At 45.8% G+C, this 13,956-nt stretch overlaps 1 protein-coding gene across 1 annotated transcript in view; it reads left to right on the forward strand.

Annotated features, from left to right (window-relative positions):
* SLC24A3 (solute carrier family 24 member 3) overlaps positions 1–13,956 on the forward strand; it is a 444,494-nt gene that overhangs the window by 401,533 nt on the left and 29,005 nt on the right. The window contains exons 9-12 of the mRNA XM_017666356.3: positions 4,513–4,566; positions 10,056–10,189; positions 10,906–11,066; positions 11,813–12,086. Of these exons, the coding sequence (XP_017521845.3) occupies positions 4,513–4,566; positions 10,056–10,189; positions 10,906–11,066; positions 11,813–12,086 (623 nt within the window). The remainder of the gene's footprint in view (positions 1–4,512; positions 4,567–10,055; positions 10,190–10,905; positions 11,067–11,812; positions 12,087–13,956) is intronic.

Below are 13,956 nucleotides of genomic sequence, written 5' to 3' on the forward strand. Positions count from 1 at the left end.
ACTAACATTTCCTGGGAACCTCTGTTCACCTCTAGAGATTAAATTAGTTTTCACAGAGCAGAGGACTTTTCCTTGGGCATGGGTGGTGGGCTTCCATTTAGAGTTCTGATATCTTCCTGCCTTTATCATCCAGGTTACATGGCATGACTTAGCTATGCCTTTCTAGCCCTTTGCTAGGCCATGATTAAGATTTGACTAATCATTTCAAATTGTGTCTAAAAGGCATCAGCATATTCCAAATCCCATGTATATCTCAGGAACCAGACATAGAGGCACGTCAGTGACCTGTAACCCATTAAAGTTCTGCCTGACATTCAAGAAGATCTTAGAGCTCTGAAAAATGAATGACTTTTTTATAGATAAAAAAATTTTGCTCAAATTAGATACACAGTAACATTTGCATTTGGGCTACCTGTCCAAACCCCATTTTTGAGTTAGGCTCCGAGCAAGTCAAATATGTTTGATATGGAAATAGAAATTGAGTGTATTCCGCATTCTTGCTATATTTTTTCAAATATCTGACCTGTGGAAGTCAAGTAATGAGAAATATCATCTTAGGGACAAATAGGTGTGGCCCTGGAGGTAGATGACTTGAGTAGGATTTTTCACAGCTAGGAATGAGCTAGAAAAAGAAGTATGGAGTCCACCAGTCTTCATTTTCAGCAAAATGACTGCTGTTCCTTTGTTGGAGTGATGTCTCTGTGTCCCAGAATATCTCTGGGGTTTTCAGAATCTGGCAGTGGCGGGGAACCTGCTGCCCTGATGGTCAATGTTACCCACCATGCCTGGCATTAAGATACTTCCCCCCACCTCCTCTGTTGGGGAGCAAGGAGGAGACACCTAAGAGAAGTTGCTTTAAGACCCACAGTCTCTATATTGACTTACAAAAAATGAGGGAGTCTTCTCTGAGTAACAGTGATCAGTAGGCTGAAAGAGACTGAAATGCCTGGGAATGCCTCAGGTCAGGGAGAAGCTTCCGGAGATCCACCTGGACGTGGTTGCTTCATGGTGCGTTAACACCCATCCCCCACAACATCCTTGGGGACTAAGTGCAGTACAAGGGAGCTTGCCGAAGCATTCCTGCTCAGACTGATGGTGTGGTTGACATAACCATCACTTTAGAAAACCGTAGGTATGTATGTGTTGTTCAGTGTTGCTGCTCTTTGCTAACAGGGCTGCTGTAAAGACAAGTTATGATCACAGTTGATCTCAATTTTTCTGCAGCTTTTGTGCAGAAAACCTTCAGAAGAATACCCATGGGTGGTTTACTGCCCAGCAGCCGGAGATGCATTTTGCATTCTGCATCTCCCTCGCCTTGCTGGTGGGAGGCATGGCAGGAGATGGAAGCAGGTTTCAGGAGAAGCCTGCTTCAGTCCTTACCCTCAGAATGGCTTTTAGGATACTTCAGACAGTATGGAGCAAGAAAGGGAGAGTCTACTTCCTCTTCATTTCAAAGACCAAGCCTCCTTTGATGTTAGGAGGATAGAACCCCAGGTTCTTAGGATCAAACCCCAAGCTGGCAGTGAAGGGTCCAATTCTGAAATCGTCAGACCCTCAGGCTGAGCACCAAGGTTCTCACATGACTGAGGACATGGAGGGCCACAGATAAATGACTTGCAAACTCCCAAGTATGTTTTGTTCCAGCCTGGAGTGTGTCAGCATCATAACTCATGCACAGGCGTAGCTAAAGGGTAGAACTAGGGGGAGGCTTTCATGGCACCAGAACCTCATTCCCAGACTGCTGGCCTGTTACATAATTATTGTTATTATGCGGATGGGCTGACAGAGAACATTTTTCCCATGACTGAGACTGAGAAATTAAAGTCTGCGCCACTGGCCTATAACTGCTCTAGGACTTCCAGGGATTTCAGCTCTTATTTTAATGCAAAATATATTGAACTTCAAGATATTTCTCACGGTCCACATTTCTTACCTTCTTACCTAACCAACCACAAGCACTGGTTGCTGAAAGGGTGTATCTAGGAGCCGATTTCTCTTATTTCTCCCTTTAAAGCCAGGTTCTTCAGTCTTTGCAATTTAAGCACAGTAATATTTCAATAAATACCTTAAATAGTGAGTTCCATTCCTGTTGTAGAACATTCCACCATGTCCTAGTGATTTCAGAGCAGGGAACCAATTCACATCTAGTCCTCAAAAGGAAGCTAAATTGACTTGTGTTTATTTTGAAACTAGAGTACTCCTTCAGAGGAAAGGAGCCTTGTCAACTACAAACACACAAGGACAAGGTACCCCCGGCACAGGCTTGGTTCCTTTACCATTCCTGAGGTAGCATTCTGTAGTAAGTCACTAAAAAGTGGCAGACGGAAGGCTTTTAATAGCAGGTAATAAAAAAGAAAGTAGCTGCAGTGGATTAAAAAAAAATAGTGATTTATTTTTCTTACATAGCAAGCACCCAGCTGCACAGGCTTGGCCCTTCCTTGACAATCCCAAGATGACTGTTCCAGCCATCAAGTCTGGTTCAGAAACAAGAAGGAGAAAGAAGGGGCTGTGCTGTTTTATTCAACACCTTCCCACCTTCATCTTTTGGTCACACCTGGGTCTGCCTTGACAAATAGATGGCCAGGGTGGGGATAGAAGTACGACTTTAGACCAATCATTATTTATCCTGGTGATGGGTTCACCCTCCTTGGGGGTCCCCATTTGCTGCCTCAACAGAGTGGGGTTCTATTAGCAGGCAAGAGGCAGGGGAATATCTGTTGGATGCTTTTCAGTTAGATACCTGCCCAGAAAGACATTTAAACAGAAAGTATCAGAGAAGCACCTATCAGGAATCAGGATGTATATTCACCCTGCAGAGGAAAGTGCATGAATCCATGATGACAGCTCAGCAAGGCCCTCAGTGTTGACAGAAGTTTGTGCCACATGTACACTGGTTTCAATGAGATAGGAACCATCTTCAGGCCACTGGTGGTGTCTTACAACTACAAATTGCTGTTTAGAGGAAGTCTCACCTGTACAGATGAGGGGAAGGCTGCTCTTTTCTGGAGAGAGGACAGCAGCAGACAGCTGGAGAGGGAGTTATCCCCAGAGAGCTGAGGTCAGGGCCAGGTGTGAGGAGTGGTATCAAGTGATCACTAGAAATTGGGATATGAGTAAGTAATCAGTAAACAAACAAGAGAATCACTGACTGGTCAGAGGTTTGAAGAACATAAACAGGGTCATGTGATATAAACTAAAGGAGGAGTAACCAGGGAAGACTTCTCAGAGGAGGTGACATTAAAGCTAATTTTTGCAGGATAAAAGCAGCCAGCAAAGGAGTGGAGGGAAAAGCATTCCTGGCAGAGGGAACAGTAAATGCAAAGGTTCTGAGGAGAAGAAAAGATCTTGGAATGTGCAAATGAAAGGAGACCAGTATGGTGGAACACTGATGAGGCATAAGATGATTTGGGGTTGAAGGAAAAAGACTCAGGTTTTGCAGAGAAGGGTTACCTTTTATTGTTTCCTCAAGTATGTTGGGAAGCAATTGAAGAGTTTTAAGCAGAATGGTGTATACAGTCACATCAAGCAAACCAGTTCAGAGTCTACAGTTAAGGTGGACCAAGGAGGTATGAGGAGAGGGGCAGAAACCACAGTCCTGGGAGCAGAGGACCAAGTCCCAGTGGGTGTGAGGTAAGGGTAAAGGGGAGCTCCTTGTTGATTTCCAGATGTGGGGTTTAACTGGGTAGGGAATAGTTCACTTTGCTGAGATGGCAAAGCCTGGGGAAAAATGAAGCCAGGACATAGGAATTAAGAATTTGGTTCTGACATGCATTTAGACACCATGCAGACAGGCCATACTGACAGCTGGCAATGTGAACCTGGAACTGGGGAGAGGTATGGAGTGGATGGGCCTGTCGGTGTCTACAGCAAAAGGACTGGCTGACATTACCTAGGGAGGATGTGTGCATAGAGAAGTGGGTTGGTGGTTAGAGGTTGAACTGAGGATGTGGAGGGGCAAAGGGGACAGAGGAGAAGTTAGGGGGACAGAAGAAAAGTTGGAGTGTGGTACAGCTGAAAGGGAACCTCTCCCTCCCTCCTTCTTCCTCTCTCCCTTCCTCTCCCTCTCTCCCTCTCTCATGCTTTGCTCCTCTGTATCCAACAACTCCTTGGTCTCCCCTGTCAATCCCCCTAGTTTTCTCTTTGTAAATATATCTGAATAGTTTCAGTAAATGACTAAGCTGTGGGCAGATTTATGAATATAGGCCTATATTTCAGCAGTATTATAGGAGTCTTGCTGCATTCAAAGAACTCTGGGGTGAGTGACTTGCAGAAGAAAGAGCATTTCCTTTTAACAGAGAAGGAAGAGAAAGATCCCCGGAAGCGGTAGGCAGCATGAAGATGCTGTAGCCCAGGAAGCATCTGCAACCAGCTGGGCCGTCAGCATTTTCCCTGCCACGCTGCGCAGGCTGAGCTGCCATTCACATCAGGCATGCCTTTGAGGACAGGCTGATGTGCTGCTCATCTGCCTGTGGTGACTTTCTTTTTAACTTGACTTTCTTGATTTGTATACAGGTGGGAGTCTTTAGTCCTTGTCCTGATGTATCTTATCTACATTGTTATCATGAAGTAAGTAAAATGCCTTCTTAGTTTCTTTTCCAAAACCGTTTCCTGCCTTCACCACTATGTGACAGTGTGGAAAGAGGAGCCAGGCACAGGACAGGTGTCTGGTTGGCTTTCAACGCACACCATCTCAGACTCGCTTGGTTCCCTGGGCAACCTGCTGAGAATCACTGCAATTTTGATTAGTAACAATTGCAAAGACCCTTCCAACCCATATGTGATGATAGAATTGAAGCTTCATGTTTAATTTGAGAAATCTCTCAAACCCTGACACCCTCTTCTGGACCTGGCAACCTAGCTTTTGGCTGTCTCTTCCCTGTCTTTCATAACCAGAAAGAAGGTAAAATTCATTAAGTTGTATTTCTGTATAGAGTAAGGGAAGAGGGGGCCAGAGCTAGTTAAGAGATGACTAAAGCCACAGATTAAATACCTGCAGACTCCTATTGTTCATATCATATCAGTCATCTATTGCTGTATAGCTAATGACTCCAAGAATGAATGGCTTAAAACCACAAATGTGTTATCTCACACAGTTTCTGAGAGTTATGACGTCCAAGAGCAGCTTAACTGTAGGGTTCTAGCTCAGGGTCTTTCACGAAGTTGCAGGTAAGAAGTAGGCCAGGGTGTCCATCATCTACCTGATGGGGGCTCTGAGATGGCCCACATGCATGGTTGGCAAGTTGATGCTGGCTGTTGGCTGGAGGCCTCAGTTCTTCACCACATGCACCTCTCCTGGGGGCTGCTGGAGTCCCTGTAAGTGGAGCTGGTTTCCTCCACAGCCGGTGATTCAGGAGAGCAAGAAAGACCCTACAAGCCTTTTTATAACCTCACAAGTCACACACTGTCAGTTCTGCCGTATTCTACTTATTAGAAGGGAGTCACTAAACCTAGTCCACATTCAAGGGGTCTAACTTTAGTTTTGGAAAGGAGGAGTGGATATATTTTAAAACCACTACATCATATGTTCTTTCTCCCCTGGAGTCTAGGTAGCTTACTATTTATATCAAGAATCCTATTGGTGATGTTTCTTACACTCTCAGATAAAATGTAGGCATTACAGTTGTGAACCTGCTGGTTTGTCTTTCTGCCAAGTACTATTGAGATGAGGAGCTTATAAATAATGCAGCGATATGCCATACTGCCACTGATGGCCCCTTGGGACCCATCTCTTACTCTAAGTTAGCCCCTGCTTTCCTCAGCATACATGCCTGTAGGAGTGACTACTTTCTCAGGGACCAGGAAAGCAGGACACTATCAGAAATTGCCACTTTGGACATATCGGTACCAGTGTGAAACTGACATGTCAAGTTTTCCTTGCTCTTGAGACCTGAAGAAAATTAATTCCAGCCACTAGTGTCTGAAAGACTTGTTAGGAAAAATCAGTGTGGCCATTTGCAAATGTCACGTGAGCACTGAAGATAGGAGCTGGATTGGCTGATGTCCAGAAGGGGCTGTAAGCCATCTGCTGCCAATCCACTCAATATGGCATCCAGCCTTCCCTTCAAGAATGTCCGATGTTCCATGTGGACCCAATATCTGGGTCTTGTTACTGGAAGAAGGCATTTCTGGTGTGGAGTTATCATGAGATAACTGATGAAGAAATCAAGTGCTTTTAACACTTAATCACCTTCCATGCAGAAATACCAATAGGTGGCTTCCCCACCCCAAATTTCCAAGTTTCCAAGTATGTTTCTCATACTTTAGGGTTTCCAAGATTTCTAGACTCTAAAGGAAAGATGGGAGCATCCATCTTGCTCCTCTTTCTTCTCAAATAGCAAAACTATTAGGGAATCATTGCTGGAGTGGGGAGACCTCAACAATGCATCCTCTTTTACATCCTCTTTTCAGTGTTTTTTATTTGATTATTTCATCTTTTTCTTTTTTAAGGCTCTAAGTTTGAGTTTCCAAAGAGTCAAGTGTCATTTTCTTCCCTTTTGAAAGGGTTGGCAGTCAATTATTCCAGAAAGATAGACTGAGTGTCTGCTGTATGCCCAACGTTAATCTTGGGTTTTGAATCTAAGTTTAGATGAGAGCATGTCCCACAGTAAATTCACTAGTACCTTTCTAGAATAAGGAGGTCTTCAAAACTAAAGCTGGACTAAAGGGAAGAAGGGCTGAGGAACTGTGCTAACTGTGCTAGTGCGCATCCTGGGACCACTGCACCCTTCTATGCAGACATCATAAAGCCCATGAGTTGCTGGCAGGGATGTGGACATTAAGTTAACACCAGGAACAATTTCCTTCCTCTCCCCTAAACCATAGCCAGTGTTGAAAGCTAATGAGGTACATTTCTGCTGATGCCTCAGCTTTTCCAACCTCCCAGCTGTTCAAACCAACAGGAGACAAATAAATCAGGAATGGCAGCTACTGTGCTCATGGACTTTTCTGCATAAATTCTGGTCCTAAGTTCTAAGTTGAAATCCCTGCTCTTTAGCCAACTCACTCCACAATCAAAGGCTTTAATCATTGGGTTTTATAAAATCTGATTTATAAAATTGCATGCTTCACAGTAAAATAGCTTCAAGGGGCAAGCACAAAATTTAAAACATTCAATTAAAAATATAAAACAGAACAGCAGCAGTTAAAAACAGCATATATTAGAATTGTCCGCTGCCTCCTGGGTAGATGCTTTGCAATGACTTTAAGCATTCTGTCTGAAGGTCAAAAGGCAATTTCAGTTTGGCCTGATAGGTAGTAACCTTAAGGGAGCATAAGGCCTATGTGACCCTGGTGAGGACTGATTATTTTGTATCAGGGTTGCTGCTTTGGGATTCGGCCTTCGGACGAGGCAGTCAGGTCTGGTGGTTAAGACCAAGTGCTTCACGTTCAGTCCTGGCCGCAGAGCTACCACACCACTTACTGGCAGTGGGATCTTTGCCAAGGTATTCAGCCAGTTTGATCTCAGTTTCCTCTTTTATAAAACAGAATTATAAATACATCCTACCTCAAAGGTTTTTTGTAAGGATGCAATGTGACAGCAATAGTTAAGTTATTAACCAATGTGTGGTTTCACGAAAGCTCTCACTGGAGAAAAGAGAGCCCTCCTGCACTGTTGGTGGGGATGTAAATTGGTGCAGTCACTATGGAAAGCAGTATGGAGGTTCCTAAAAAATTAAAAATAGAAATATCATATGATCCAATAATTCTACTTCTAGGAATTTACCCAAAGAAAACAAAACCACTAATTTGAAAATATATATGCCCTCCTATATTTATTGCAGCACTATTTACAATAGCCAAGATATGGAAGCAACCTAAGTGTCCATCAGTAGATGAATGAATAAGGAAGAGGTGGTACCTATACACAATAGAATATTAACCATAAAAAAGAAAGCTCTTATAATAATAGGCATATTATTATTATCCTGTTGTACAAATCCAAATAAATGTATAGCACACAGTTGTGTTAAAAGCAAACCCTCCTGCAAGTCAGTATTTCTATGGGGAAAATGTTCCAAGTGAAGATGATGGAGACGCCCCCTCTCCCCCATAGCTCCATCAGTAGGGCAAGGCTCATGCTGAATCTAGGAAGTGGGGAGACCTTTTCATTAAGAAGAATGCTGAATATATACAAAAGTCCACAGAACAGTACAATGAACCCCACGTGCTCATTGCCAGCACCAACCACCATCAACCACAGTTGCTCCACCCACCCCATCCGTTTCCCTCCCTCCCTAGCCTCAAAGTCCCAGACATCATACCAAGTCATGTCTAAAAACCTCGGTATACGTCTCTACGAGGACTCATTTTTAGCATAACCACATTATTATCCCACCTAAAATTAATGCAAATTCCTCAATGTACTTAAATATCAAATTGATGTTCAAATTTTCAATCATCTCATAAGTGTCATTTTATAGTTGTCTTTTAGTCTCAAAAGTGTCATATGTATTTTAAGACTCAGAATCCAAATAAAATGCACCCATTACAATTGCTTGCTCCATCTTTTGGATCTCTTTTCATCTATAAATTCCTTCTGTATTTTTTCCCCTTGCCATTTTTTTCTTTGATTAAGTTGGTTTATGCCACAGAGATTCCCACAGATCGGAAATTGTTGATTACATCCATGGTGTAGTTGCAGCCTCTTCCTTTGGCTTCTGTGTTTCCTATATGTCAACTATGGACCCAGTTCAGGCTAGGCTATGTCCCAAGCAGTGGTTCTGCCATCAGCAGGCACACCGTTTCCTGACTGTGTGTGTGTGATGTGGGTAGCCACTGATGCTCAAAATCTGGCTCCATTATTTCTTTAGGGCTACAAAATAAGGATGTCCTAATTCTATTCCCCACCTCTTATAAACCCTGGGAGGCCCCCAGGACTGGCCTGCCTGCTTCCCTTTCCCCAGCCACAGCTAGCACTTTGGGCTAGTTTCTGTTCTACCTCATGCAATGTAGAAAGGCCTTCAAGTTCCCAGGGGCTATGGGAAGGGGCTGGTGGAAAGGGAGTCCCAGCCACAGAGATCATGATGGCCATTGTGTCCCAGAGCTGCACCAGGTGAAGAGAAGGCACAGGATACAGTCGGGGCTCCTCAGATCCTCATATCTGTGGCAGCAAAGGCAATAAGGTAGAGAAGCATGTGTGGGGAATCAGCTCCAGGGGCCTGCCAGCTGGCAACGTGGTGTCACCAGGCCTGGCTGCCATTCCTAAAGGAGGCCAGAAGTCAAGCTGGTGGGACACCCTAGTGGGTCTTCCCAAGGCGGGTAAGCCACCAAGGCCATTAGGTCTGTGAGTCGGGGAAAGGCAGTGGCCTGGGACGCCCTGGGAGCTCCACCCAGCTGTCTCTGCCTGCGGGTTTCCTGGGATTCCTTGGTGGGAGTCTTCTGAAACGGAAGATAAAGCAACCAGAACATTTACCTGCCAAATACATCCTAGGAGCTTGTATAAGCTTCTTCCCTCCCAACATACACGTTAGTACTGCACAATGTGCTCAGACATTCTGGATTTTTCATAAGCCAAGAGCCCATCAGACCTGGAATTATGGTGCAATCGTAATAACGGAGATTCTCAGGATCCCAGACTGTGACCTCAGGAACCAAAGACACACCGAGACCTAGGCTGGCAGGCACGGCACCCCGGGGAGCAGCAGAAGTGAGACAGCTCTCCTTCCCCCACGGAGGGTGTCCCTGGCCACAGAGGCTCTGGAGACATGGCCCAGAGGAGGCAGATCTCACCCACCCCAATGAGTATCAGCACCGACTCTGCGTCAGGCAACTCAGCCCTGAAGGCTTCTCTGTCGGCGTGGAAGAGGTTGCCAGGAAAGCAGTGCGTCCCTCTTTATTATGTGTGTAACATCGGTCTTAGTCTCACACATAGCCTTCAATTGGAAAATAGGACAGGTTGGGTATGCTGAGGGCAAGTGGGATGATGCAATAATAGTGTGAGTAACTTGGGGTGTGGGGTCCCCCACAACGTGTTCACACTGAGAGCTGCAGGGACCTTCGGGGAGCTGGGGGAGGGAGGCAGGCTGACGGACTCTTCTGCTCCCTACGCTGTCCAGATATAACGCCTGCATACATCACTGCTTTGAAAGGAGGACAAAAGGTGCAGGAAATATGGTCAACGGCTTGGCCAGCAACGCTGAAATTGACGACAGCAGCAACTGCGACGCAACTGTGGTGCTGCTCACGAAAGGTACCCGCGCCGCCCGTGTGCGCGCCGCCACCCGCCCGCCCGGGCGCTCGCCCTGCCAGCTCCTCCCTCCCCTTGCTACTCCCGGGCATCCCACACCTGGGGGCGAGCCGACTAGGGAATCCCCATGGACTTGCTGGGCATGATACAGGGAAAGTAGGACAGGACGGTGCAAGGAAGACCGCGGCCTTTGAGGTATTGATTCTGTCACAGCCCCGTCTGGTTGTGTGACCGTAAGGTAAATTACTTCACTGCCCTGAGCCTCAGCTTTCTGTTGTGCAAAAAGTGATTTTCATAATGAGTAAATGAGATAAAGTATGTAAAATATTCCATTAATAATAGTTGTTATCAGCATATTGTTATATCCAAACTCACTTTCAGGCTACACTTCCAAGCTGCAAAGTGATACACAATGTCGCCTTTTGTTTTTCAAAGTAATTCTTATATTAATAGATTCTTATTAAGCAGTTGATATGTTAGGAGGAATGATATAGTACTGTCGAGTGAAAAACATTCTTAGAGGAACAGAAAATTATCATTTACTGGGCAGGTGTAAAAAAGGATAGATGGGTAGAAGGGAGGAAGGAAAGAAGGAAGGAAGGACACATAGATAGCGGGAAGCAAGGGAAAGAGGAAGGAAGAGGAAGGTAATGAAGACAGAGTGTGTCCTTCCTGCTCCGAGCCTCAGTGTTACTTTGATTCTCCATCTAATTCCCCAGCCAGTGTCCACCGCAAAGCATCAGTGATCATGGTAGATGAGCTGCTGTCAGCCTGCCCGCACCAGCTTTCCTTCTCCGAGGCTGGCCTTCGAATCATGATCACCAGCCATTTCCCCCCCAAGACCCGACTCTCCATGGCCAGTCGCATGTTGATCAATGAGGTATCTGGGAAAGCAGGGTTGGGGAACCTTGGGAAGGGGAGAGAGTTTCCCAGTCTGAAAGCAGGAGCACCTAACTCATGGTCTGATGCAACAAAGTCCCTCAGCCATTTCCCAGACCTTCGCTCACTGGGCCAGCTGTACTTCCTGGTCTTTGCTCTTCCCTCCACAAGTTGAGAGACCTGATATAGCTCCCAGTTACATAAAGAAACTCTCCTCTCCCTTCAACCTGTCATTTTTCTTTTCATCTTCCATTTGAATAAAGCCCTCTGATGTGAACTTGACAAAATCAGTTGCTACATCTAGGTTACCTTAATTTAAAGTAATGAGAGCCTCTGGTCTGAATTTTCCTGAGTATTCCTTTTTCTGGAGTGGCAGCCTTAGTGACACACTAGTCCAAACAAATTTGTGTGGCTGTCTCATATATGGACCAAGGGAGTCCTACAATCTAGAAAGGAAAGGGTACAGGGACAAGAATTCTAGTAGAAGAATTATGCATCTGAGACATAAGAACTTTCTTCTTAAGGGGATTTGCAAGTTCCAGTAGGTCATAAAAGGTTAATTCTTCCTCCCAGAAGAGGTTGTCTGAGTTGGTTTTCACTTTGAGGAAGCCCTTAAGACTTGACTGCAGAGACCCCTGAAAGTATCTCCTTGTCAGTTGCCTGGGAAAGATCCCAATAGCTGGCATTCCAGGAATAAGGACTTCAAGTCCCTTTGACCATGGTAAGCATGTGGCTTTCTCTTTCCAGAGGCAAAGACTGATAAACAGCAGGGCTTACACTAATGGCGAATCCGAGGTGGCCATCAAAATCCCAATTAAGCACACCATGGAGAATGGGACAGGACCCAGCAATGCCCCAGACAGAGGTGTGAACGGGTCTCGGAGGGACAATGTTGTTGCTGAGGCTGACAACGAGACAGAGAATGAGAATGAGGACAATGAGAACAACGAGAATGACGAGGAGGAAGAGGAGGAGGAGGAGGAGGAGGATGAAGGACCTTACACGCCGTTCGACCCCCCCTGTAAGAGGTCCTACTTCTGGGCTTGGGTTGGGAGCTGTTTTGAGGACACTGAGTAGATGCCCTTGGCTTTGATGATCTTTCTGACATTCAGTTCAAAGAAATGTCTCTAGGTGGACATAGAAATATTTATATTAACTTCTAAAGTGGGCAGGATTTCACTTACAGGGTCCAAAGATGAAGAAGATGGCAACACATGATCATTGGCTGAAATGTGGGCTCTATGGCCAAATGTACGATTTATTAGCATTTTTTGGAGAAAGACCCTCTCCTAGCTTCTCTGTGGGATCTTTTGGTGCTAAGGAAGAAATGCACATGACCCATGTCAGGAAGGCAGCTTGGTGCTCAAGGGAAGAAGTACTTCACCCCCTTCACCCAGCCCTTTACAGGGGAGCTGTCCTGCCAAATCCACCCCTGAGGTTACATACAGCCCTCCCAGTTAGCCCCTGTTCTGCTCACTTCCTGACCATTACTCCCGGTTAGGTCCCTTCTCTCCAATGACCTGTTGTTTCCAGGGCAGACCTGACAGGAAATGCAGAACTGGACAAAAAGCATCCCATCCCAGATAAATCTAAAACACAGTGGGGCTGCCTGAGGGAATTTCTCTGAGATCTTGAAGGGGAAGGGAAGGCGTGTAAAACCATCAGGACCCCAGCCACCACTGGGGTGTCCCCTCCCACTCACTAGCTCCAGCAAAGACTTGCCTGTGCCAGAGATCTTGTGCCTCATGCCACCTATCAGTGGAACAGGTGGACCAAGCTTATTCTGCCTGTTTGCTAGACCTTCCAGAAGCTCCTGGCTCTTCCAGGAAAGAGTACCCTAGTCCAATTCATATTCACAGCCAAGTGTGTGAGGCTTAATTAACACATGTGACTTCTCCAGGATGTTTGAATTCACAGGAGGGCTGTAAATTCTGAGGAAGGATGCTTGATCCACTTGAAAGGACAATTAATGGTGGGATGTGGGTCCAGAGTGTCAGAGCCCTGTGTTATTTTCAGATGCAATGTCTCCCTGTGCTCCTCCTTGTATCCAGGGGATGGCAAGTAAAACTCAGACCAGAAATGTGCCTGTGCCCCTTCAGGGCTCCTGAGGTCTTCAGTTTCATCAAGTGCTTACCAGCACTACACAGAAAATACAAAATACACACCCAGATTCCTACAAACCAAACTCCCAAACTGCGAATCAGAGTTAAGTTATTTGTCATAAAAAGGTTATCTTGATAGGGAAAAGTATACTGGTGCTATCTGTTGTGCCACTGTTGGCTGTATTTCTTGGCAGCCTTCTTCCCTATCAACCAGGACAAAAACATTTTAAGGGTTAAATGACCAGAACCTCCACACCTCCCTTGTAAACCTTTGTCTTCATTTTCTATTGCTGAGCAGCAAATTCCCACAAACGAAGCAGCTTAAAACAGCACCAGTTTGATTAGCAACTGGTTCTGTAGGTCAGAAGTCCAGCACAGCCTGGCTGGATTGCAGAGGCTCACAAGGCCATAATCAAGGAGTGGACAGGGCTGTAGTCCTCCCAGAAGCCTGGAGAGAATCATTCCCACACACATTCAGATTGATGGCAGAATTTGGTTCCTTGTGGCTGTACAGCTGAATCCTGTGTCCTTGCTGGCTGTCAGCTGGGGGCCACTCAGTGCTCCTGGAGGCCACCTGCATTCCTTGTCACACGGCCCCTCAGCTTCCACCCAGCTACCGTGTTGGGGTCCTTCTCACACTCCTGATCTCTCTGGCTCCCCCTTCTTCTCTTGAGGGACCTTGCTCAGGTTCACCTGCCTAAGCCCCTGACCCGGAGGTCAGCTCTGCCACACAGCGCAGCAGTCACCAAGCTTCTCTTCCTCACAGGTTCTGAGAATCAGGGCACAGCC

Source organism: Manis javanica, chromosome 5 (genome assembly GCF_040802235.1).
Source record: "Manis javanica isolate MJ-LG chromosome 5, MJ_LKY, whole genome shotgun sequence".
In the NCBI taxonomy this organism is placed as follows: domain Eukaryota; kingdom Metazoa; phylum Chordata; class Mammalia; order Pholidota; family Manidae; genus Manis; species Manis javanica.